The following is a 22,612-nucleotide window of genomic DNA, read 5'->3' on the forward strand; positions in this document are numbered from 1 at the left end:
TATACAGTTAGGTGCATATAACCGTAACTGTTCGTAAGTATTTGGACAGTGACACCATTTTTGTAATTTTGCCTCTGTACACCACCACAGTGGATTTGAAATTAATCCATTAAAATGTGATTGAAGTGTAGACTAGGCTTTAATTAAAGGGGTTCAAAAAAAGTATCACATTAACCGTTTAGCAATTACAGCCATTTTTATACATAGTCCCTCATTTTCAAAGGCTCAAAAGTAATTGGAGAATTGACTGACAATCAGTTTCATGTCCAGGTGTGGTCTTTTCCCTCGTTATTTCATGACAAATTAAGCATATAAAAAGGTCCTGAGGTGATTTGAGGTGTTGAATTTGCATTTAGTAGCTGTTCATGGGAACACTCAATATGCAGTCCAAAGAGGTATCAACGCAAATGAAGGACGCCATCATTAGGCTGAAAAAACAAAACAAACCTATCAGACAGATAGTAGAAACTTTAGGAGTGACCAAATCAACAATTTGGTACATTCTTGAAAAAGAAGGAATGCACTGGCAAGCTCAGCAACACCAAAATGCCTGGAAGACCACGGAAGACAACCAAAGTGGATGATCGCAGAATTCTTTCCTTGGTGAGACGCCCTCATGAATGTAAACACAGAGGGTTTACCACAAGGTGCGGACCACTGGTAACACTCAAGAACAGAAAGGCCAGATTGGATTTTGCCAGAAAACATCTAAAAAAGCCTGCCCAGTTCTGGAACAAGATTCTTTGGACAGATGAAACCAAGATTAACTTGTACCACAGTGGTGGGAAGAGAAGAGTATGTAGAAGGAAAGGAACGGCTCATGATCCAAAGCATACCACATCATCTGTCAAACATGTTGGTGGCAGTGTTATGGCATGAGCATGTATGGCTGCCAATGGAAATGGGTCACTGGTGTTTATTGATAATGTGACTGCTGATAGAAGCACCAGGGTGAATTCTGAAGTGTATCGGGCTATACTCTCTGTTCAGATTCAGCCAAATGATGTAAAACTGATAGGACAGTGCTTCACAGTATAGATGGATAATGACCCTAAACATACTGGGAAAGCAACCTGAGAGCTTCTCATGGCAAAGAAATGGATTATTCTTCAATGCCCAAAAGTCCCACAAACAAGCAGCAATTGAAGGCGGCTGCAGTAAAGGCCTGGCAAAATATCTCAAGGGTGTACCGAATCCATATTACAAAACTTGTGTCACTGTCCAAATACTTATGCTGACTAAAGGTAGGTCTGTGGAATGCACTTCTTGGCAGATGTATCTGGCCTTTGTGAATAATAACATTCTCTACATAACAAATAGATTTATTCCATTGGGTCAAAATAGTGTTTTTTTAAATAAATTTGTTTTTCTAGCAAAATTTTTTACACTTTACATTCATGTTCCCTTTAAAAGTGATGATGTAATCAGTGACAGCCCTAGGTAATCTGATCCTAATAATCCAATTGGGTTGATTGGCTGATGTTGCACCTTTCTTACACTCTATAATGCTCAACGCACAAACACTACAGGTATTACTTCAGTCAGTCAGCCTTTGGCTTCTCTTGAGAGGGAGCTCAAGGCATAGCATGTAACACAATCACAGCAACTTGACAATAAATAGATGTCTACATATATTTCAGTCATAACCGTATTACAATGCACAAGAATAATGATGGAATGTCAGAAAATCCACTGCAGGATAAAAATCCAAAGGACGAAAAGATTAGCTTGAGGGTACAATAATTGAAATGTTTAAAATAGCTGCTATAGTTTTAAGCAGATCAGTTTGGTTCATCAATGGGTCTGCGACAGTAAGGACAGCAGTTGTGCTGAAGCACCAGGAGCTCATAATCCTCACTATGAAACATCTACAAGGAAATAGAAAAGATAATAACATTATAGCACACCCCCATAAAAAGATCTGAAAAAAATGTTATCTATGGAAGACGTGCAACATAGAGAAACAAAAATAAACTAAATCAGTGTTAGTAAAAGACACAAGTGAAAGAAAGAAAGAAGACAGACAGATAAACTTCATCTGTAGTTTACACAAGGTTATACTAGAGGTGTGTCTTTTAAATGCTGTACCTTGAAGCAGGTGGGGCACATAGTGATGCTCACATCAGGCAGCAGGGAGCGGAAGTATTCCCATTTGAGTGGCCTGGGCCAGCGTTTGATCAGGACGTCCCTCCTGCTCATAGAGCGCAGCACCAAGCGACTCACCTTGACGGGGACAAAGTTTGAGCCCCCCTGCTGTTTGGACACACACATGAACACATCCACATTCTATTATGGAGCCCATCCTTTCACCCTCTCCAGCTGGTTTGCCCAGTTGGTAGAATATTAATCGCCTAATCTATTCTGTCCTTTCTTACCTCAAAGCTCATTTTGGCTGTAAATGGGTCTTGCTCTGCATTATCCAAACCATCATCCATCCTCAAAGCCTGCAGCTCTGAATGGTGTTAATTAAGAGCCCAAACAATGCAATCATTTCACGTTCCAAAATCATATGTTTTACTTGTTATTCATGTTTTCTGTAGTTATATGTTTTCAAGACAGGAAAAACCCTTACAAAATTATTCCCCAGAGACTATTCTAAGAGTGAGAGTGTTCAAAATGCCAATCAGTCGAGCCTGTCAGTCACGTCATGGCTCTGGGAGAACAGAGCAGACCTCAGTGCCCTTGAGTGCCTGCCGGCTAATGCAGGTTAATCCCTGCACTAGGGCTGTGGCTACGGCTCTCGGAGGGTTAGTGTCATTAAGATGAGACAGGAGAGCCTCGCTAACCCTATTAGCTCAAGAACTAAGATGACTTAGCTCTGACAGCTTACCCACCGCACAGAATCGAGGCCAACACAGACTAAACAGCTTCTTAGTAATGTCACAAGGCGGAGGAGAATCATGTGCTTCATTTCGAAGGGATGTGCAGTGTCTTAGGGCAGGGATACATACTCTCAGGACCAGCAGAGTGAGGAGTTAATAATTCAGACACAGCACGCAAGTCATCTTTTACTTTGTGTGTATTTATGTGCAGTTACTTAAATTATCAAAGGATACCACCATTGCCCATATCCTGCCACTGTGGATCCCTCTCATTCATGTGAGGAACTTCCAGGTCAATAAGAGACACAGCCTCTTCATCAGTGATACCCTCCTCCAGGTAGAACTGCACCAGGGGCAGCACCTCTGTGAACAAAGGAATACATCAGAAACACAAATGGAGTCCTCTCTAGCAAATACTACAAACGATGTGATTGTGTCACTGACCATAAGATGAAGCTGAGTAGATGAAAGGCTGCCTGCAATTGATGCACATACTCCCCTGGTTGTTCAGCAAAGGGTTGTTGGTGGAGCAGCGGTAGCACATCATGCCCTCAATCAGATCCTGCAGTAAACACAAAGGAGTTTAACCTATACAAAAAGGCAGGGGGATAACAGCTCTAATATTCACAGAGTATTTATGAACAAAACCAGAATGTACATCCAACTCTTGAACACACCTCACTGTCGTGGAAAGGTTTGGTGCGAATGGTGAGGCTGCCCAGTTCTATGGACTCCTGGAAGCGAGAGGGAATGTGAAGCTCCTGCAGCTTCTCATAAGAATACCTGGCAAGCTTGTATGCACCCAGTTTTTGACTCTGCTTAGCTAATGCATATAAGGTGTTACTAATAATCAGGTCAAGGAAAATTAATGTAAGAGGAAGAGTTGGCACAGGGATATTGATTTTTAGATATGTCATACATAATGAGTTATGTATTACGTGGAAAAAATTACAGTTGTGTGCATTTTTAAATAGTTATAATAGTATATTCCCTATTTTCTCTTAATGAGTAGAACAACAACCATTTTAAGCTAGCAACACTGGTTGAATGCCCTAAAATTAAAACTTTGGTTAGGTTTTTGTGTGCTTGTTTGTGTGTTTACACAGTCTCTTTTTGTGTTTTGAGTGGGGGAAATTGTTACTTATTTGTCGTTATATGGAGAGAAATTGTTAGGATAGCAGCTCTGAGAGTGGCTATGACAGGTCAAGGAGTTGCAGCTGCAACAGTTTTATGCTGGCACTCCTCCATCACCTAAAATGTAACACTAAATTAGAGGACATACATAAAAAACACACTGAATCATGATATAAAAATGAAAATAGAAAGAAAAAAGAACAAATTAACTACTCAAACGACATTGATCTGTTTAGTCAGAAAATAAAGGATACTTTTAATTGGGACAAACTCCTTTTTGGGCCTCTATAATCAACAAATATTAAAACAAAATACTTAATTGGAATACTTAATATAGCTGCTAGAACAGCAGTTACAAAGAAATGGCTAAAGCCAGACACCCTATCTATTGAGGACTGGTATGATACTTTTTATGAAATCTTTTTAATGGAAAGATCTCACTTTCTCTATAAGGCTTCAGGAAATTAAATTTGAGGACATTTGGCAGAAGTGGAAAAGGTATATTTCCCCTAAACGCCCTTCTTTTGTTTAAATTTGTTCATGTATTTTTTTCATAGCACATGAAAAAAGGCCCATGTTCTATTTTTGTGTTCTATAATTACACTGTAAAAAGCTGAAAAGATGGATCACTCTATAAAAGTATCTAACTAAAGATGACTGTGTAAACAGCTTTTATTATGTGATTGCAAATAAAGGAAAAAATGTTTAAAAAAAACAAAAAAACAAAACCAAACTTAACACTACTCCTCTCCTCACCACTCACCTACTCTCCAGCTCCTCCCCTACACCCAGTCCTGCTCGATAGCTGGAACTGTTGATAAATGCATGTCCTCATATTGTTTAGTACAGCTTTTTGTGACATGGTGTTTAATTGTTCAAACCAAGTCCAGCGCAGCCCAGCTAAGTCTATAAATCAAAGTTCAAAGTAGTTCAGTTTGGCCACAGAAGTTCCAAGCTGCTCAGCCCGATTTCCTCCTCAAAGGCTTGGCTTTCCTTCCTCATACCGTCTGTGTGGCAGTGGGTGGCTTTGTGTGTATTTTTTCAAATTAAAGCATATTGTTTAGTGTGTTAATGTATGTATACATATTCACAGAGTTTAGTAATCAGAACATTTGTTTAGATAACTGAGACTGTGCCTCTTGTTGGCATCATCTCCTCCTACCCATGATCACCCTTTTTCTTTCTCTCAGCAGCAGCATAGTATCCGCAGTGGCGCCACGGTGCTCTTCCGTTTTCTCCCTACTCTGTTCCACCACTTTATCATCAATGTCTCTGCCGGTCATGATTTAAGATTGCCATGTCTGCTCTTGAGAGTTTTCCAGAGAGGAAGCACCCCACAGTACTTTATTCTGAGAATATTTGATTGATATTTTACACAATATTAAGACTACTTTCTCAAATGGAAAGATACACTTTAGAAATGCCTGGTGGTATGTCCTTGGTGAGGTTGTTCAGGAGGAACCTGCAGATGTTGAAGAGTGTCTCTGGCATGTGGGAGCTGAAGGGCTCATCCTGAAGATGAAAACAGTTAAAACTGAGAGACGGAAGAAGAAGGGATTATAAAATAACAGAAATCTCTGATAAAACTTTGCAGGTTTTACTTTTCTTTTTTTAAGCTCCACCTCTACTTATTAATTTTTTCATCTTTTACCCTGGTCTAAAAGCAGCCTAACCCTTTGCAGTGCCTTAACGCACTTCACAGTGCCCTAAAAGGGAAAGAGGAATTTGCTAAAGCAATCACTAACAGCACTTTATTCCAAAAGTTCAAATCTATTGTGCCTGCCCGGGAGACTTAAAGTGAGATATAGAGGTTTCCTGCTCTGGTCTGAATCACAACTATGCCTCTGTATTGCAGGGGTGTGATCACACCCAAGCAGAAAGCTGTAACAACAAACTGAGGACACTGACACAGGCCAGGTCACCCATATAGTGCTCATAACCAGGAATTAATTGTTTGTAAGTAGGTTAGGGCTGGGGGCTCGAAGAAGACCACTGATGAGGTAGTCAACATAATCAATCAAGCAGCTGGTTACCAAGGTGATAGGGGTCAGGGAGGTTTCAGGAAGCTAACCATTTTGGCTGTGGCATGAAGGGCATATCTATCACTACTAGCATTTATGTATAGTGTATCCATCTGAAATTTCCTGTCAGTCAATTTTTAAGTGGAACGTTTTCAAAAAAAAGTCTAATAATGGCGACTCTTAAGTAATTCACGTTGATTAAATCCCCTTTCATTGCTCTCCGGCTGAACTTAACACCCTCAACTCTTTTCTTCATTTTTTAACAACCTCTGTGTAATCTTAATTTTTCCTTTACCCTGAGTCTCTTTTTTATATTGACATAATGTTGCAGAGCCAGACCTCCTTCATGTCAAACTCACAGTGGTTTGGAGAAATTTGAGTAAATAAGTTGATTAAAAAGTGGGCAGAAACACTGTGGGCTGACAGACTACTTCAATTGAAAAAAACGCATTGAGAGCATGAATGTATTTGTACCCAAACATAAATCTAACTGCATAGTACATAGTACTACTACCAGGCCTAAGTAGATTCAATCTGACAGCCATTCAAATAACTGCCTTGTGGTTTAAAAACCTCCTCCCAGTTTTGTCTGTTCTGGCTAGGCAAGATTAAGGTTGACAGAGTATCATGTTCTCACCGTGTAACGCTGAATGGAGCGATAGACATGGTAGAGCTCAGCAAGATGCTGAAAATACTCAAACTTCTTCAGCATTTCATCCCTCTGTTCTTCACTTTCTGGTTCCAACAAAAATAGAATTATCAAAAGGATTGTAGGGAACAATAAATGCATCAGGGTTTACAGTAAAACTAATTGTGGTTGCAGATGGTGAATCAGTGCACTGAAGATACGTCTCACCTCTAGCGATGTCCAGACACTGCATAGACAACATCCAGTAATAGTACCCTGCATCGTTGAACCTGTTCTCCACCACTGCATTGTGGGTAAGCTGCTCCAGGACTTTCACAGCTTCATTCTGTCGCCCTGCCTTGTGAAATGCTAAAGAACGAAAGAATGCAAAAGGTGATGAACGGTCTGTTATTATGTAGCCTTGAAAAAATGTCTAGTCTTGAGGCAGTTCTGGATTTAAAGTAGCAATCCAAGACACCTTGGTCTATTAATTTTTTGTGACATTTTTTGATGAAAAGTTATCATGGTAGAGGTCTTTTTACACTGTACCTTCCTCAAATTATTTCACAATCAAACACTAGGCAAGTACAATGACAGCTTGTTTTCTTTCTTTAAAGTTAGGTTCACTTAGGGAAGGAAGTGCTCTTTGTTTTGGCTGTTCAGCAGTGTTGCCTTACAAATAAACACATACACAATGACTACATGCCAAGACCTATTTGTACATAATGAACACACGACAAAATGTTCATAATTTTTCACATGTAATAACTAACATAAGTCTTTTCCAAACAGGGAGGCTGCTCCTGAATGTCAAACACCAAAGCACTTTGTCTTTAAAGCCTTAATAAACATGAGCGCTATTCTTCATTTTCCTATCAGAGGGTAAATAGAAGCAGCTTTAGGGAGTCGACCCCACAAGTGACCCTGCCGCTGCAACCCCAGTGGGGGTCAGGGCATATTAGTGGCAAGTATTTATCAGTCTACCTAACTGGATAAAAACCACATTCAGCTGTTGTTGTTTAATGTTAGGAAGGAGCACACACCCCCTTTCCCCTAACACTAAAAACAAGTTGACAAAGATATAGAGTACAGCACCAGGACTCGACATTTTCCAGCTATAGCTCCCTTACAAAAACAACTCACCATGTGTTATAATGGTAAATAAACATAACAAGGTCATCCTTAGGATAACTGGTACCTCAGCAACCAACATGTTTTTTCTGTGTCTAACAGAAATCTAGTCAATCAATTTTATAGTATTGTGTTGATAGAATTTTCTGAAATATCACTGCCTGCTTTTGATTTACAGAGGTGAATTACCTTTATCACTCAATTAGAACACTTGAGAGTGATCCAGTTTTCCAAGAATTTGAATTTATGAAATTGAGCAATATGACAACTAATAAAAGATACATTCAAACAAAAAACAAGGGAAATGTAAAAAATTAGTCAAACTGCCTTTAGGTGACGATGAAAATGCTGACGATCCACTAGAAAGTCTTATGGGATCCTTGGAGGGTCAGAACCCCATTTTGGGAACAAATGGGACTTCATTTGAAGCCCCCAAAATATGTACCGCACCAATTCAGCCTACTGTTAACCATTTGTAAAACTGTCAGTGAGAAGTACCATTGCAGTAGACAGGGGACAGGCCAGATAGACACAACTGCAATCACTAGTAACACAATTATGCATCAACATCTAACTAAAATACACACAATCAGCAAAATGCATGACCATAAGCAAGCTCAAACACAATCGGGCTTGTTCAGTCATGTATTCTATATCGAGACAGGCAGAAGATTATGTAGAAGAGGAAATATGCTTGCTGAGATCATAATTATAAATCTATGAGCTGATTATAACTATGGTTACAGTTGGTAATCATCATCAGAGCTGCTTGTAGTACTGGTGATTAGAGGCATGTATGCATGTCATTCAGTTAACAGGCAGCCCAGCTCGGTTCTGCTCTGCTCGAGCAAAGAGGATTGTGTTTTACAGTGGATAAAGAGAATTTTAAGGAAGTAGTGAAAAATGTCCGTGTCTAGTGCAGGCCAGGCTTTATCACTTCCATATGTAAACACTGGCTACAGCTATAGACTTTCATCTTCACTGAAAGAGTCCTGGAAACATACGTTTTAAAGAAGAATATGAATTTTTACACTAGAGCATCCTATATAGGCTGACTATGGGTTCGATCATCCACCAAGCATTTCTGAAGAAGCATACCGACAGTTTAAATGTGAAGGGGCAGCCCTTTTAGTGATGTCAACTCGCCTTTCTGTGCTTCCTCAAAGCGGTCATTCTCAGCCAGCCACTGGGCATAAGGCACAAACACATCATTCTTGAACTGGGGGTGCTTCTCCACCAGCGAGAAGGCCTGAGAAATGGGCAGGTGGAAGCAAAGGAGAGACATTAGCTGTAATGCAGTATATGTGACCAGTTGACATGTTAATTTTTAAAAGTTACCAATTGTAATGTATAGAGAACAATGTCAGACTGCCTTGGGTAATTATGGCTGAACTGCAGTCAATTAGGGACATACAAGTTACCACACATTATTCGAAGGAACAAACATTACTTGCAGTCCAAACATCGCTACAGCATTATTAATTAGTTGAGAACAAAGAAAAGCGTATGAGCTAAATTGATTTCACACTCAATTAAACATACAGCTGCAGCTCTTATGATGTTTGAATGACAGGGTATAAAGAGCTGTTGTAGTGCCCTGTGGACATATATTTGCTTGTCATAGTAACTGATTAATCTAAATGTCCTGTGGCAAAACCTGAGCCAAGAAACACACACCAGTCATACTATACAGTAAAAAAGCAGGAGTGTGTGTGTGTCCCAGGCCTGTGAGCCCAAAGTCATTTAAAGAAATACTTTGTTTTAGAGAAGAGTGGGTGCTGTGAATAGCATCCATATGGTCCATGCTGTAACTCAGTCTGAGCTCTGTCTCGTCTTGGCATCCGACTCCCCCAGTGAAGCACATAAAGCCTCAGTTCTCTCAACCTCTGCCTCCCTCCCTCTGCTCTCTTTTTTTTCTCTGAGGATCAAATAAATATCCAGGAAGACCTCCTTAGACAGTACGGCAGAACCATGCGATCGTGATTTGATGTTCTGTTCTGGCCTCTTCTGTTTCAGCATGCAAATCGTCAAACTGCATCTCTATAACATGTTTAACTCAATTAAAGACTGCAGAAGGATTAAAGAAATGCAATATTTTTTTCTTGTCTGAGCAGTGTGATCTGCCCTGATGGAGGAATTTGAGTGGGAGCAGAATAGAGCTTTAAGCTGATACTCTTTCAGTGTAGTAGAAGGTTTTGTGCTTCCCGTTCTCTAATCATCATGTGGGCATGGATTCAAAGAAATCTAAAGCTGGATGATTAGCTCTGGAGTGTGTGCGCGGTTTCAGTTTGTCAGTGTATAAGGAAATTAGGCAGATGTGCTCGCTTATTGTTTGCATTCAGCTGTGGTTACTTTAACAATTACAGTGTACTCTTCTGGAGATCCCTGCAAAAACTGAACAAGCCATGAACATAAAGTGGTTTATTTTGTGGTTTATGATACTAATTTCTTAGTACCACAGCAGTATATTTAGGACATTCCTATGTGGTTCACTATACATAAGTCATGATGAGCTGAGCAGGTGTGCCTCCTGTGTGCATAAGTGTGTCAGACCTCTTCCCAGTGCCGGGTTTCCACATGCAACTGCACCAGAGCCTGCAAATCTCCCATCTTGGAATAAGTCTCTGAGGCATAGCCATGGTGCTTCAGCCTCTTGAAGTAGAGTGCACATTTTCCCAGCGGCTCGCGTTCAGCCTTGTCCAACTTACGAGCGATGTCGATCAGCCTGGATGAGAGGAGAGAGGAGTGAGCACACACAGAGAGGCCTTGTGCAGATAAACCTTAAAATGAGGGTATGCTGTATCAAACTATGCTCATGACCCCAAAAAGGATGTGAGCCAGTCAGGGTCACTAGCTGAATATGATGGTTAAAGAGTACTGACTGTGTTCAGCTGCAGTGTTTGTTGTGCTGACTCACGGGTAGCACCACGGGAGGCTTACAGCAAGCAGACAGTGGCTCAGAGGGAGTGAGATAGTTTTGATATGACCACCAGAGATTAGCATATCAATTTGCCTGGTTTTCACATACCTCATATTGCCTTTACGTATGTATGAGTGAAAGTTAATAGAAAGGTAAACATGTCAAATACAACTTTAAATACCAATTCTCATTGTGAGAGACAAATTTTCTGTATATTTACTATTGTTGCCTTGTGCTACTATGTATGTGACACAGATTGCAACTTAAAATTCAACATGTCAAATTAGGAGTATACGATGGTTAAAGCATCTTGATACCTCAGTTTGCTAAGGTGTAGACCTGTATCAAATTCAACCCCAGATCAGGGTTTAAATCTGGCACTTTGTTGTATTTTGCCACTGTAATTCCACTAAATTATTGTCATTCCAATAATCTTAGAGTATTAGGTCAATATCTCTGATCATAAACAGGATGTGTCAAACCTACAAAGCCAAAGGAAAGAGTTCCACCACTGAGAAAAACTGAGACATTTTAGCCTGAGAGTGTAGAGTGTGAACATTTCTAACCATGTTCATTTCATATTGTCTTCTGAACTATGAGAACTAGAACTAGAAGAAGCAGTTTGGATGACATTACAAATTTGATAGATTTGGGCAAAATTTCACACACGAATCTAACCTTTTCTCCTTTTAGAAAAGGTTAAGCAGGAATACAGGTTTATCTTATGGTGGAAGACTGATCTAAAATGTTTCATACAGTGATTGACACCTACATGTCGGCCCAGCCATGCTCGCCTATAATGTCTATTGCTTTGAGATGTTCTCCAGCTGACAGGTACATCTCTGCTGCTGCCCGTGGCTCCTTGCTGCTCTTAGCCCAGTCGGCCTGCTTGGTCATCAGGATCCGAGAGCTCTTAGGGTCTGTTGCTCCGACAAACTCCTGCATAGAGAAAGACACAGCTACAAACTTACTAACCTACCAACTGATAACTGAGAAATCCTCATAAAGACTGATGACAAGCGAGAAATGTATGCAACATGGTTAATATCAAAAGTAGATTCCTAAAAGTAATCTGCACAGAGAGCAAGAGAAGTCCGGTTCAGACAGAAAATCATGTGGGTTAAGGCCGAGACAGGAGGAAGAGAGTCAACCAACAAAGCGGGCAGTTTGAAGACACATCCCTCCGGTGTCCATCCTATCTAAAACAAACAGCCTGTAGGACCAGATGGCCACACAGACACATGAATACACAGCAGCCACATCAAATACACAGACAATCTGATATATAAGCATACACAAATATACATGAACGAGTCGTGGCTGTGTCATCTGCTCCAGCAAAGCAATGGTAATGCTAATGATCAAAGTGTCCCTCTACATGTAAACATAATAAAGCATGAATTTGTCTCAACTCCAACTGACCTCCTCATCAAAGTGCTCACATAAGAGCAGACGCTCGCCTTATTTCTCTCCATTTGTGCGCTATTTCCAACCGTAACTATGTGTGAGTTAGCCTTGTGCTGCACAGGGATACGTGTGAAAAAGTATGGTGTGTGTGTGTGTGTGTGTGTGTGTGTGTGCGTGCGTGTACTGATCAGATGATATATGTGGAGATTCTAGTGATATATGAGGAGATGAAAGACAGACGGTTAAGGGGGGGGCGTTTGAACACAGTGCAGGGCCCCAACTTGGCATAACTGAACATGATGAAGAAAAACATATGTTCTACACCCCTAAAACACGCAGTGCTTTCCAGGTCTTTCTGTCCATATTGATACAAAGGTATGCTGTACATATGCATGTGTGTTGTTGTCAATCCATGATTGAATCACCTTGGCATACTCAAACATGCGCAGGTCAGTGTACATGCTCAGGGCTCTAGATTCATGGCCAGTACGTTTGTAAAGTTTGGCTGCCTCATGGAATTTCCCCTGGTAGGCAAAGACGTCTGCCAGGAACAGCTCATTGTCGTTCTCACCCCGCTTCTTCCTCTCCTGCAAATCAGTCAACACAAACAGTGGCATAGATGCAGAGATAAACACTCTCATGCATGTGTGTATATTCACACACACACAATGAGTAAAAAAAAAAAAAAAAAAAAAACACAGAAGGAATGGCTTGCTGGATGCAGTGAGTTTTACTGATCAACCCACACTAAACTCTTTTACCATCAGTCATAATAAAAATTGAAGAACAAATAATATATTTTATAAAAAGCAGCAGACATTTATTTCCTGTCACTGAAAGAAAGCACACTTTCAATGATGTATGTCACCATTTTCAAAATGGAACAGAGCAGAAACATTTTCCTGGCACTAGCCAAGTTCAAAGATTGCCCTCTGCTCTGCATGCACTATTTTGAAGGAATGTGCATGAGCTCAACTGCGTGCAAATGTTTGCTTGCACATATGTGTGGACCGGACCGAAGAAGGTCAGTAAGGATATAAGTTCCTCCCTTGTTTAAAGTTTTGAAGTAGAGCTCAGAGAAAAGCCCTAGCAATTAAATGCATGATGACAATAACTTTGATGGCCCTTGTTTCCCCTCAGCCTTGTCCAACTTTGATAATGTCAGCTCTAGCCAGAATACAAATCAGCAAACAGAAAGTGTGACAATATACCATATTAAAGGATTTTTTTCCATTTCTGAAAAGTATTACCTCAATGCTATTAATGAGTTCCAGGTAGCGCAGGTCTCTGATTCTAATGAAGGCCTGAAAATGGGAAAAGAAAAGAAATAGTTTAGAGGATAGCCTCTTAAAATTTCAGGTTTTGTGTTTTCTTTTTCCTGTGAAGTCCTGTGAAGATAAAAGCAGTAAAAACTGAAAAGGTTGATAACACTGGTCTCGATCACAACAATTTGTGTGTGTCTGACTGGCCTTCTTGGCAGTGTCAAAGTCAAGTCCCTCCAGGGCTTCTGTGGCTAAATCCCTCCAGTCACTGTCTGTCACACCCAGACAGGCGATCTGATAGGCCTCCTTAAACATCTTCCTCTCCAGGTACTGGTACATGGGTGCTGACTGGACCGAGCAAAAATACCACCGTTAAAAATCATTACAAAATTAACAGTGTAAAAACAGCAGCAAACTAATTAATAAGTAGGAAGAGGACCACCAACAAAATCATACCTTCACCACATACGTGTCTCAGTAACTAATAGCAAACCAGTTATTTTCTTTGTAGTACAAGCGAGTACCATGATATTTAAGATACACCGGCCACTGGCATAGACGTGCTCTCAAATCTACATTATGACCACATGGAACGCTGTCATTGCCTTCATGATAGGACAAGCTGACAACATACTACACACCTGAGGCACCTCCACAGCTGACATGCAATAGACGTGGAGACAGAAGATCTTAGAGCCATTGTAGCCGACCATAAAGCCTTGCATCTTCTGCTGGTGTACAGGGAAGTTGCTAGCCTTGATGTTAAGGTACCCGTTGCCAGAGAAGCACAGCATGTCCTCACACTGGGTGTTCCAGGCCACGCTGTTAGCATTAGGTTCCTACAGCGAGAGCAAAAGAAAAGGAGGCGGGTAAAGGTGGGCAGTGGGGGAAATGGTCTAGAGGTGATTGTGGAACATAGACCAGGCAGGAGTACATGAGTAAAATATGTACCTGTGCTTAAGGCAAATAATTATACACACACACATATTTCTATTTTATTCCACTCCACTGCAACTCTGAAATGTATTTTAAAATCAGCCATATTAGCTTCCTCAGCCATACACTTTACTCTCTCCACTGCCAGCTGACCTGAAAAAGTAGTTCTTTACTATTGATGTCATAGACCAGGAGAGTGCTGTGCTCATCCACCACAGCCAGTTTATTGCGGGAGGCGCTCATGTCCAGGCAGCGCACTGACGTTGACAGCTTCAGCAGTGTGATGGGAAACGGGTTGTCAACAAATATCTTCAGGATCTACATCACAAAAACAGTGACCAGCAGAACACGATCAGAATAGAACATCGGTGCTAATGCTAGTTAAATCCATATACTTTATAATTATAATAAATGTAAACTCTACAAGGGATGTATTTTATGACTTGCAGTCCCATCCTCATACAAATAAATTCCATCTTCTTCATGAAGAAAAATGTTTCTTTTGTGTTCAAATTCCTGGACCATTGGCTTCTGAGCATGAAATAAATTTCTAAGATTACTTAATATGGGAATGAATTTTCTTGAAATACTCACAGCTCCATTCTTTAACCCTACTAGTAGGCCCTCTCTGCCTGGCGGACCACCGATCACTTTGATGTAGCGAATCAGGGACTCCATCACCCATTCTTTTTCCCTGACACTGGTGAAGGACAGGCACTGGAGCCTCTTCTCCTGCACCAGAGCAGAATGGAAAAGGTGAGACCACAATTACATATAACACATGAAGCACTGACTGGTTCGGTATGACCAGATCATTCTGTTTTCATTAGTTCACAGTTTGTTAATCTCACTGTTTACATTATTTAAACACACTTTTAAATGTCTGACAAATCTTAGGATATTGCTCTGTTAAAAACTACAAAGTATGATACAACGCCAGAAAGCAATGCTATAAAGAAAAACAATGATTTGATTTGACAGAGACATACACAGCCAATACGGGCACAGCCCATTTATAGGGCCTAAAAGCTGTCTGAGCCATGAAACACGAGTATGCCTGTTAGAGAGAGATCTGAAGCACCTCTGTCACACACAGACAGATTTAAAAGGAAATAACCTCTGTGTTATGGCTGCTCCTCCTCCCTACGAGCCTCTGTCAAACACATAGGGACAAGAAACAGAGAAGAACCCCAAGAGACACCCACTGGTTTAACAGACTGCTCCTTCCCATTCATTCAACTGCCTCACTTCATCCACTTTGAAGAATGTTGAGAAGGGGAAAGAGACAGAGCATGCACATGCACAGCTGGAACCTTTTGCAAACTAGAAAGAAACATCTGGGAAACCAGCAATTCCATGATAATCTAGATTTTCTCTGCACTGTTTGGGCTAGTAGTGAATGGCTGAACACTGACTCTGTCTGCCTTCGTCATGGTAATAGTGCTCAAATGTTTTCTACAGCCTCTTGCGCAATCTGTGAAGTGTGCATTAGTGTAATTTAGAAAGAACAAGGGGTCAGAGTTCAGCCTGACAAGCATAATTGAAGAAGAACTGTTTGTCTTATTATGTCCTGAAAGATCCAAAACACAAACAGGCTCTGGCAGCACCAAGCAAGAAACTGCAAGTTAGTGCATTTAAATTAATGTTTTGGGTGGTTTTTTTTTTTTTTTTTTTTTTTTTTTTATATGGCCAAGGAACTCTTCTTCCTAACCTGACACAGGATGATATGCTGGGAGCAGACCACCAGCAAGTTGCATTCAAACCTCCTGCAAATTTTCTCCTTGATGCGGTAGTGCATGTCTGAGGAGTCATCTGAATAGAGCTCATAGATGAGGATCTTCTCAGGCAGCTGGATGGCAAGACGGTTTCTGTAGATGGCGATCTTCTTCACCAGCTCACGGCACTTGATCCTCACTGGGGAAAGAAGGAAATGAAAGTGGGTATGTGAAGGGGGGACGAGGAAGGTTTATTTATCTAAGTCAATGCATCCTGTTGAATGAAATACTTGACAAAAATGGGCTGGACATTGCCTCAAAAAGGAGATATCTGCTATTTGAAAAACACCAGGCTGCATGCTCTTACAAAACAATAATTGTCAGGTTTAGTTCACAAAATACTCCCTCTGTAACCTCGGACAGTAACTGTGATGCTTCAAGACATATACAACCAATTATTGGGAGTGGAATTAAAATAGGTCCTCTATCATAAACTCAATTTCCTGTTGCTCACACAAAACTGTACCTTTTTGTTCAGTGATGAGATGCTGGACAATGACATCAGTCATGCTGTCTCTGTAAGCATAGCGATCCTTGTAGAGGCCATGAACTGTACTGAAGATAAGTTGGTAGCAGGCAATGGTCCCATCCTGGCAGCCCAACACCTAGATAAGAGATAACAATGTAGCAGTACATCCTATTAACACCTCTAAGAAAAGACTGTGAGATTGGGAAAATGTTCCTGTTGTTAAAGCATCTACACAGCAGAACTGAGAGAATCTGCCAGCAGCCAATTCTCTCTTGTATGCCTCATCACTTTCAGTTAAATATAGTGAAAGGAAAAGCTGTTAAAGGTGTTACTGTAAAATAAAATGACTCGTGTATATGTGTAGCTAAGGAAGGGCTGTGTTATCAGATGGAGAAAATGTATCAAATGCAGACTGGCACTCAGATTTCAGGTCTGAGCTTTATCAGTGTTTTGCATTACATTCTCCTACCTCTTCTCTCTTACTGACACACACTATTATTTAAAGGTTGGATAACTTCTCTAGATATATGGCTTCACAAGCTGTAGACCCACCACAAAGTTGGAGTCAGGCTTAACCCGGCACGTCCACACCCAGGCATTCTGCTCTCCAATGGTGCCTAGCCGCACACCATCTTTAGTGTAGAGGGAGGCCTGTTTATCAGAGCCACCCATGACTATATACTCGCCCTTAGAGAAGTAGCTGACGCAACACGGGTCATAGGTGAGAGTCCTATCTTTTCCAATCTGAGAGAGACAGAGAGAGAAGTGGACATTAAACCAAGAATAAAGCAGTATTTCTCATATTTATTGCAGAGGGGCCTGGGACAACACTTCCCACTGTCTGGGCCAAAACACATAAAAGTCCTAAGTGCATTCAACCATCCCTTTGAGTGTTTGATGAAAAGATAGACAAAAGAGAAAGTCTTTCTCTGGTTTAAATAGCCTCTATTGTATTTATGTTCAAAGTGCATTTGCACAACATCAATTCCCTCCCTCAATTCCTCCCTCTATGCATCTGTTTATCCTCACTCTGGAAAAAAGTTGCCTGTGAATCCATAGTTATTTTCTTTCATTGCAAACAATTCCTGCTGTTGTAATCAAAACAGAATGTTCACTTAAATAGATAAACAGGCTGATGACAATATAGGAGCCTAGGGCATAATGTCAGAGTAATGAACAGTGCATATTTGTCTATAATTACGATATTGCCCAAAGGGAATTTGGGAGGAAGGGGGTCAGTGAGGGGCCCATTAAAGCATAGCAGGATCACTTCCAATGTACTGTTATGGTTTCAATAGACCCTGACAGTCTGATTACAGCAGGAAACACAGGTCTTAAACTCAGTACAGTGTTTCCAATACCATATATTTCGACAGATGAAAAAACTCAAGTATACTTGTTTCTTATTGTTATAGCAAGGGATAGCACATACATTGGACTGATTGTATTTCAAAATTCTATCTGTCTTTTGGTATTCCCCATGCAGCGTAATGAGACCGTCAGTCATCTAAATCCATACCTTACACAGTCAGAAGTGACAGAGGAAATAGGTTTGTTTTATAAGAATATATTGAACTAATGAGATTCACTATACATGTATAGTGCCAGGCCACCATGATGTTTGTATGTAGGCATATGGATTCAGGATTTTTATTGAACAGACTTGTGATAATCACCTGCTTTCCACTGAGCTGATAGAAAGAGAGCTTCTGACCCCAGTCTGCCACAGCTAGAATGTCATTGTGCTCATCCCTGTAAAAAAAAAAAAAAAATTTACTTTGGGCGTAAAGACTCCTTGTCAACATACTGTACCGAAGGGGCTTTGGTTGTTGAGGTAATGATGACAGTGTTAAAGACAGCAGAGGTCACTGTTCAACTGGGGAACATATGGTCAAACCGTCAAACCTTCTCCTCTATCTAACAATGGAAAGCAATGGAAAGCTTTACTATGTTTTTATCCTTAACAGGTTTAATTGCATGGCAGGACACAGTATTGTATTCACCATTATTATTGTTATATACAGTAAGCCTATATACCTATGCATCGAAACCCTTGTGCTCACAATAATTCACACTGTCAAAGCATCCATGAGCAAGAAACTGAATCCCTAGCAGCTCAAGAGACACTGTTCCCTGGCCGACCTCATGATCTGATCTCCATGTGATGACCAATCATATTTCCTGTAACAACCCAATAATATTATATCTTGTGCATTTTCTCATTGTGTCTCATCACTGCCATCTTTACCCTACACTTGCAATTTTTCATCTTCCTGTCTCTCCTTTTCTCTTAAATAACCTGCTCAGTAGTCCGCTGCTGTGGCTATAGCTTTGCTCCTGGCTTTGGCTGCAGAGGGCATCAAAGATAAGAAACAGCTGCTCCGAAACATCATGAGGCAGCCCTTCACGGAAACAGTCCCACCACTCCCTGGTTGACCACTGCCACCTGCTGGCCCCACACAAGCTATTCACTTAAAATGCAATTTACTCTTATTAAAACATCATTACTTAGAATCTTGGCAACATGGATGGATGGTGCAGACGTTTATGTGGCAGTGTGAGGCATTAGATTTAATAAATTGTCGAAGATGAGATACCAATCTTTTTTTCCTACTAACTTAGAAGGGTTCCACGCTATGGACCAGATAGGAGAGGAAGAGCCTCCTGGACGCTCGATCTTAACCTTCTCCTCTCCGTTCTTGTTCCGTATGCTGACTACTCCATTCATCATGCCAAGGGCAAGGTACTGGCCATCATTTGTCCACCTGCAATCAAATGAACCCCTTCAACATAAATGTGTCACATGAAAGTTTACCAATGTTGCACGTAGTTACAGTTAAAGACTTCACTTACCCACAACATGTTATTTTGCTGCTCACTTTATGTTTGTTAACAGATTTTTGCTCCGGTGACCAAAGACCTACACATATAAAAGTGCTCAGATGATCAGTGCTCCATGTCGGTAGTTAGTTAGTAGAATAGCTGTACAGTATATTATGTACAAGACTTTAAAATACAGGATAGAATTACACTCATGGTGCACTCACCAAAGTCACCAGAAGAGCAAGAGGCAAGTTGGTGAGTGACAGGGTTGTAGGCAACACACTGGATAGAGTCATTGTGACTACAGATAAAGACATGTCAAAATACAAAGATGGTTAGAGGATTACACACCAAAGAGGATGGATTAATACTAAAGCAAAGAGAAAAAAATGATACTTACGTATATTTCAAAATACCCTCCAGTTTAGATGTCCAGATGATGATGCTTTTGTCTGCTGACCCAGAGGCAAACCTTTTACCTGCAGAAGAATGCAGTATTTAGTAAGATAACAATGATGAATGACTAAGAAAAATGTTGTGTATAAATGGAAAGCTGGCGGAGTACCGTCTTTGGCATAGGCCACACAGTACACTATGTCTTTGTGTCCTTTTAAAGGCTGGATAATAGCTCCATCTGCTGCGTCATAAACCTGCAAAAAAAAAAAAAAAAAAAAAAAAAAAAAGACAAAAAATTAAATGCAATAATAATGTATGTATAATGCACGTACTGTAGATATGTGCTTTCGTTGCTCAAATAAAACAGGAAAGCCTTACAAGGACACGAAGACCTGCAGCAATGATGAGTTGGCTGCCATCTGGCTTGAAAGCAAGGTCATAAACACTGCAAAAGAGAATAATGGATTTTTGCTAAAACGTTTTTCAGGCATTTGATTAGTTGATCAACAACAATTTTGCCTGAAGTCATATTAAGAGGAAGCATGCCAAACACATTCATGGGTTCCAGTTTCAGTTTCTTTAATAACCGTAAATTCAATATATTTGGGCAGGGCATCACTGGACAAATTTTGTTGGTTTTTGAAATGAAAACAAATATATGACACTTCTGCAGCAAACATACATTAACAATTAGCCTTTCTTCAAATGATAATGCACTGTTTTTATCCACTCTTCCTTGAATATCACTTCAAGATATTTATACTTCTGAGATATTTTTAGGCTGGCTGCACGCACAGCATGTTTAGCATCTACCCACAGATTTTCAATGATATTCAAATCAGGGGACTGTGAATTCCATTCCAAAAGCTTTAGCTTGTGTTTCCTGAAGTAGTTCATGGTGGATTGTGAAGCGCATTTTGGATCATTGACCTGTTGTAAGGTAATGTCACCTTTCACTGAAACTTTCTTGACTGGCCGTGTAACATCTGCATCCAGAATTTGCTGAGATTAAGAAGAATCTGTACTTCCTTCTATATGTGTAATGTTTCCTGTGCTACTGGCTGCCATACAACCCCAAAGCAGAATATTTCAGCCCCTATGCTTAAAAGTTGGAAGGGGGGGTTACTAAGTATTGACTTAGTAAGGTGCCCCAATCTTTGCAATTTCACAGTTAATGTTTAATTTCTTTTTCTATTATTTCGGTTAATGAAATTAAAAGTAAAGCTGCACTTAAAAAAAAAAATATATATAAATATAAATATAAATATAACTTGCCCAGGAGTGCCCAAACGTTTGCACACAACTGTAGAATAACTGAAAAAATAACTGATAGATTGATCAAGCTTGAGCATGAACAGCAGTGACAAAACATTCCTATCACAAGGTCCACTTAGCTAACTTGGTTAGCAAGTGAGAGGACCTTAATTGTTGATAAGATTTTTCTTTTAATCAGATAATTGGAAAAACAACATTCATCTTTAGTAGCAGCCCTGTTAAAACGTCACTGATTTGTAAAAACACTGAATTATTTGATTGGCAAATAAAGGTGTGAATGTTCATTTTAAAACCTGTTATCTTGGGTTGACAGAGGTATAGATAACGTAACCTAAATTATTCACATCAAACAGGGATGTGCAGCAACCAAGAACTGTTGAGGAGAGCTAGCTAGCTAGTTAGTGTTAGCTACGACCTAAGGTTATGTTGTGTGTCAATAGAAAGCTGACGTTCTACACTATTGATAGGAGAAATGTTTTGCATGAAAGCTTACGTACAAGAAATATAGACCGGCTTCAGCGACACTGTAATCTGTCAACGATAATCAAATTGCTGCGGGGCTAATGCTAGCTAGCTGGCTAAACCTAGTTTACATAGCAACCGCCGTTGCTAACCACCTAGCGTTTCATCCCAGCAGCGGGCCTACGCTGAGAGCGTAAACATAAATATCCAGACTCCTACCATTGTTCACGAATTGTTTCTTTCCATGCTAGAACGGCTCTCATTTCCACCTCTAAACAAAAAAAAGCGCTGATGGTTTTTTTTTTTTTTAATCAACAGGTTGTTGTTACTTCATCGGTCGGTTTTTCATACTAAACCCTGTTTTCAGGATTCGTTCGCACTGCGCAGACTCGCGTCCAGTGTTGCCAGGTTTCGACTGACAAGTAGCTCAATTAGATCCTGTAACCTGCCCGGCCGATATTTGTTTACATTATGGAAAATTAATTACGCCGAATTCGCTATTAACAGTTCCTGATTGTTATAAACCATTGGATGTAAGACAGCTATCGCTGGATTACTTTGATGCTGAAGAAAACTTAAAACGTGATGACTGTCATGCAAGTTCTGCCGTTACAAGGAGCGTGTAGGATTTCTCAGCGGGTTTAAGGGCATTAATTTGAGATGGACATCGGACGACTGTATACTCGGAAACTGTAAATCCTACTGAATCTGAAAAGATATAAAGTGTATCGAGTCTGTGTGTTCAGATTTGAGTTATGACATAACTCTTTCTGACCCAAAGCGCCCCAATGGTTGCTTAAGGGTTAAAGGAGCCTACCTTAATTGCTTCAGGGAGCTGTGCCTCAATCCCACTGCTGCTGCTGCAAATGCTGAACGTGTAGATGAGCGGAAAAAAATACAACTACAAATACTAAGTCCCCTTTGTTTTACCAGCATGCACCTGTCCTTTTCACCTCACACAGTATCTTTGCCCCACGTGTCTCTCACTGCGCCTCCTTTACAGTTTTAAAACCTCTGGACTATAGTCTAGCCTTTCGTAGGTGGAAACCGCCCTAATGGCGAAAAAAGGTGGCCCGGATTACAACATCCCGCCCAAAGAAAGACAAATTAGGCCCAATTGGCGGATAACCGACCAATCTGGCAACCCTGCT

General features: G+C 40.5%; 1 protein-coding gene across 2 annotated transcripts; it reads right to left on the reverse strand.

The window, feature by feature from the left end:
• Positions 1 to 976: 976 nt before the first annotated feature.
• ift122 (intraflagellar transport 122 homolog (Chlamydomonas)) lies at positions 977 to 22,612 on the reverse strand. Of its 2 annotated transcripts, none has more exons than XM_040152889.1 (29): positions 22,279 to 22,612; positions 20,103 to 20,169; positions 19,894 to 19,978; positions 19,729 to 19,807; positions 19,553 to 19,629; positions 19,359 to 19,425; positions 19,124 to 19,270; positions 18,182 to 18,257; positions 17,058 to 17,249; positions 16,503 to 16,641; positions 15,973 to 16,175; positions 14,856 to 14,993; positions 14,415 to 14,579; positions 13,967 to 14,164; positions 13,533 to 13,673; positions 13,314 to 13,367; positions 12,489 to 12,650; positions 11,429 to 11,595; positions 10,290 to 10,461; positions 8,883 to 8,985; positions 6,834 to 6,974; positions 6,615 to 6,712; positions 5,368 to 5,468; positions 3,500 to 3,665; positions 3,267 to 3,384; positions 3,057 to 3,185; positions 2,376 to 2,452; positions 2,089 to 2,253; positions 977 to 1,868 (listed from the first exon to the last, which is right to left on the reverse strand). In XM_040152889.1, exons 1-29 carry the CDS (start codon positions 22,395 to 22,397, stop codon positions 1,782 to 1,784), a joined length of 3,633 nt encoding a protein of 1,210 aa, XP_040008823.1. In that variant the 5' UTR covers positions 22,398 to 22,612; the 3' UTR covers positions 977 to 1,781. The 2 variants fall into 2 exon arrangements, with proteins under 2 accessions (XP_040008823.1, XP_040008824.1); XM_040152890.1 differs by lacking the exon at positions 22,279 to 22,612 and adding an exon at positions 21,681 to 21,803.

Source organism: Xiphias gladius, chromosome 18, assembly GCF_016859285.1.
Source record: "Xiphias gladius isolate SHS-SW01 ecotype Sanya breed wild chromosome 18, ASM1685928v1, whole genome shotgun sequence".
Classification (NCBI taxonomy): Eukaryota; Metazoa; Chordata; class Actinopteri; order Istiophoriformes; family Xiphiidae; genus Xiphias; species Xiphias gladius.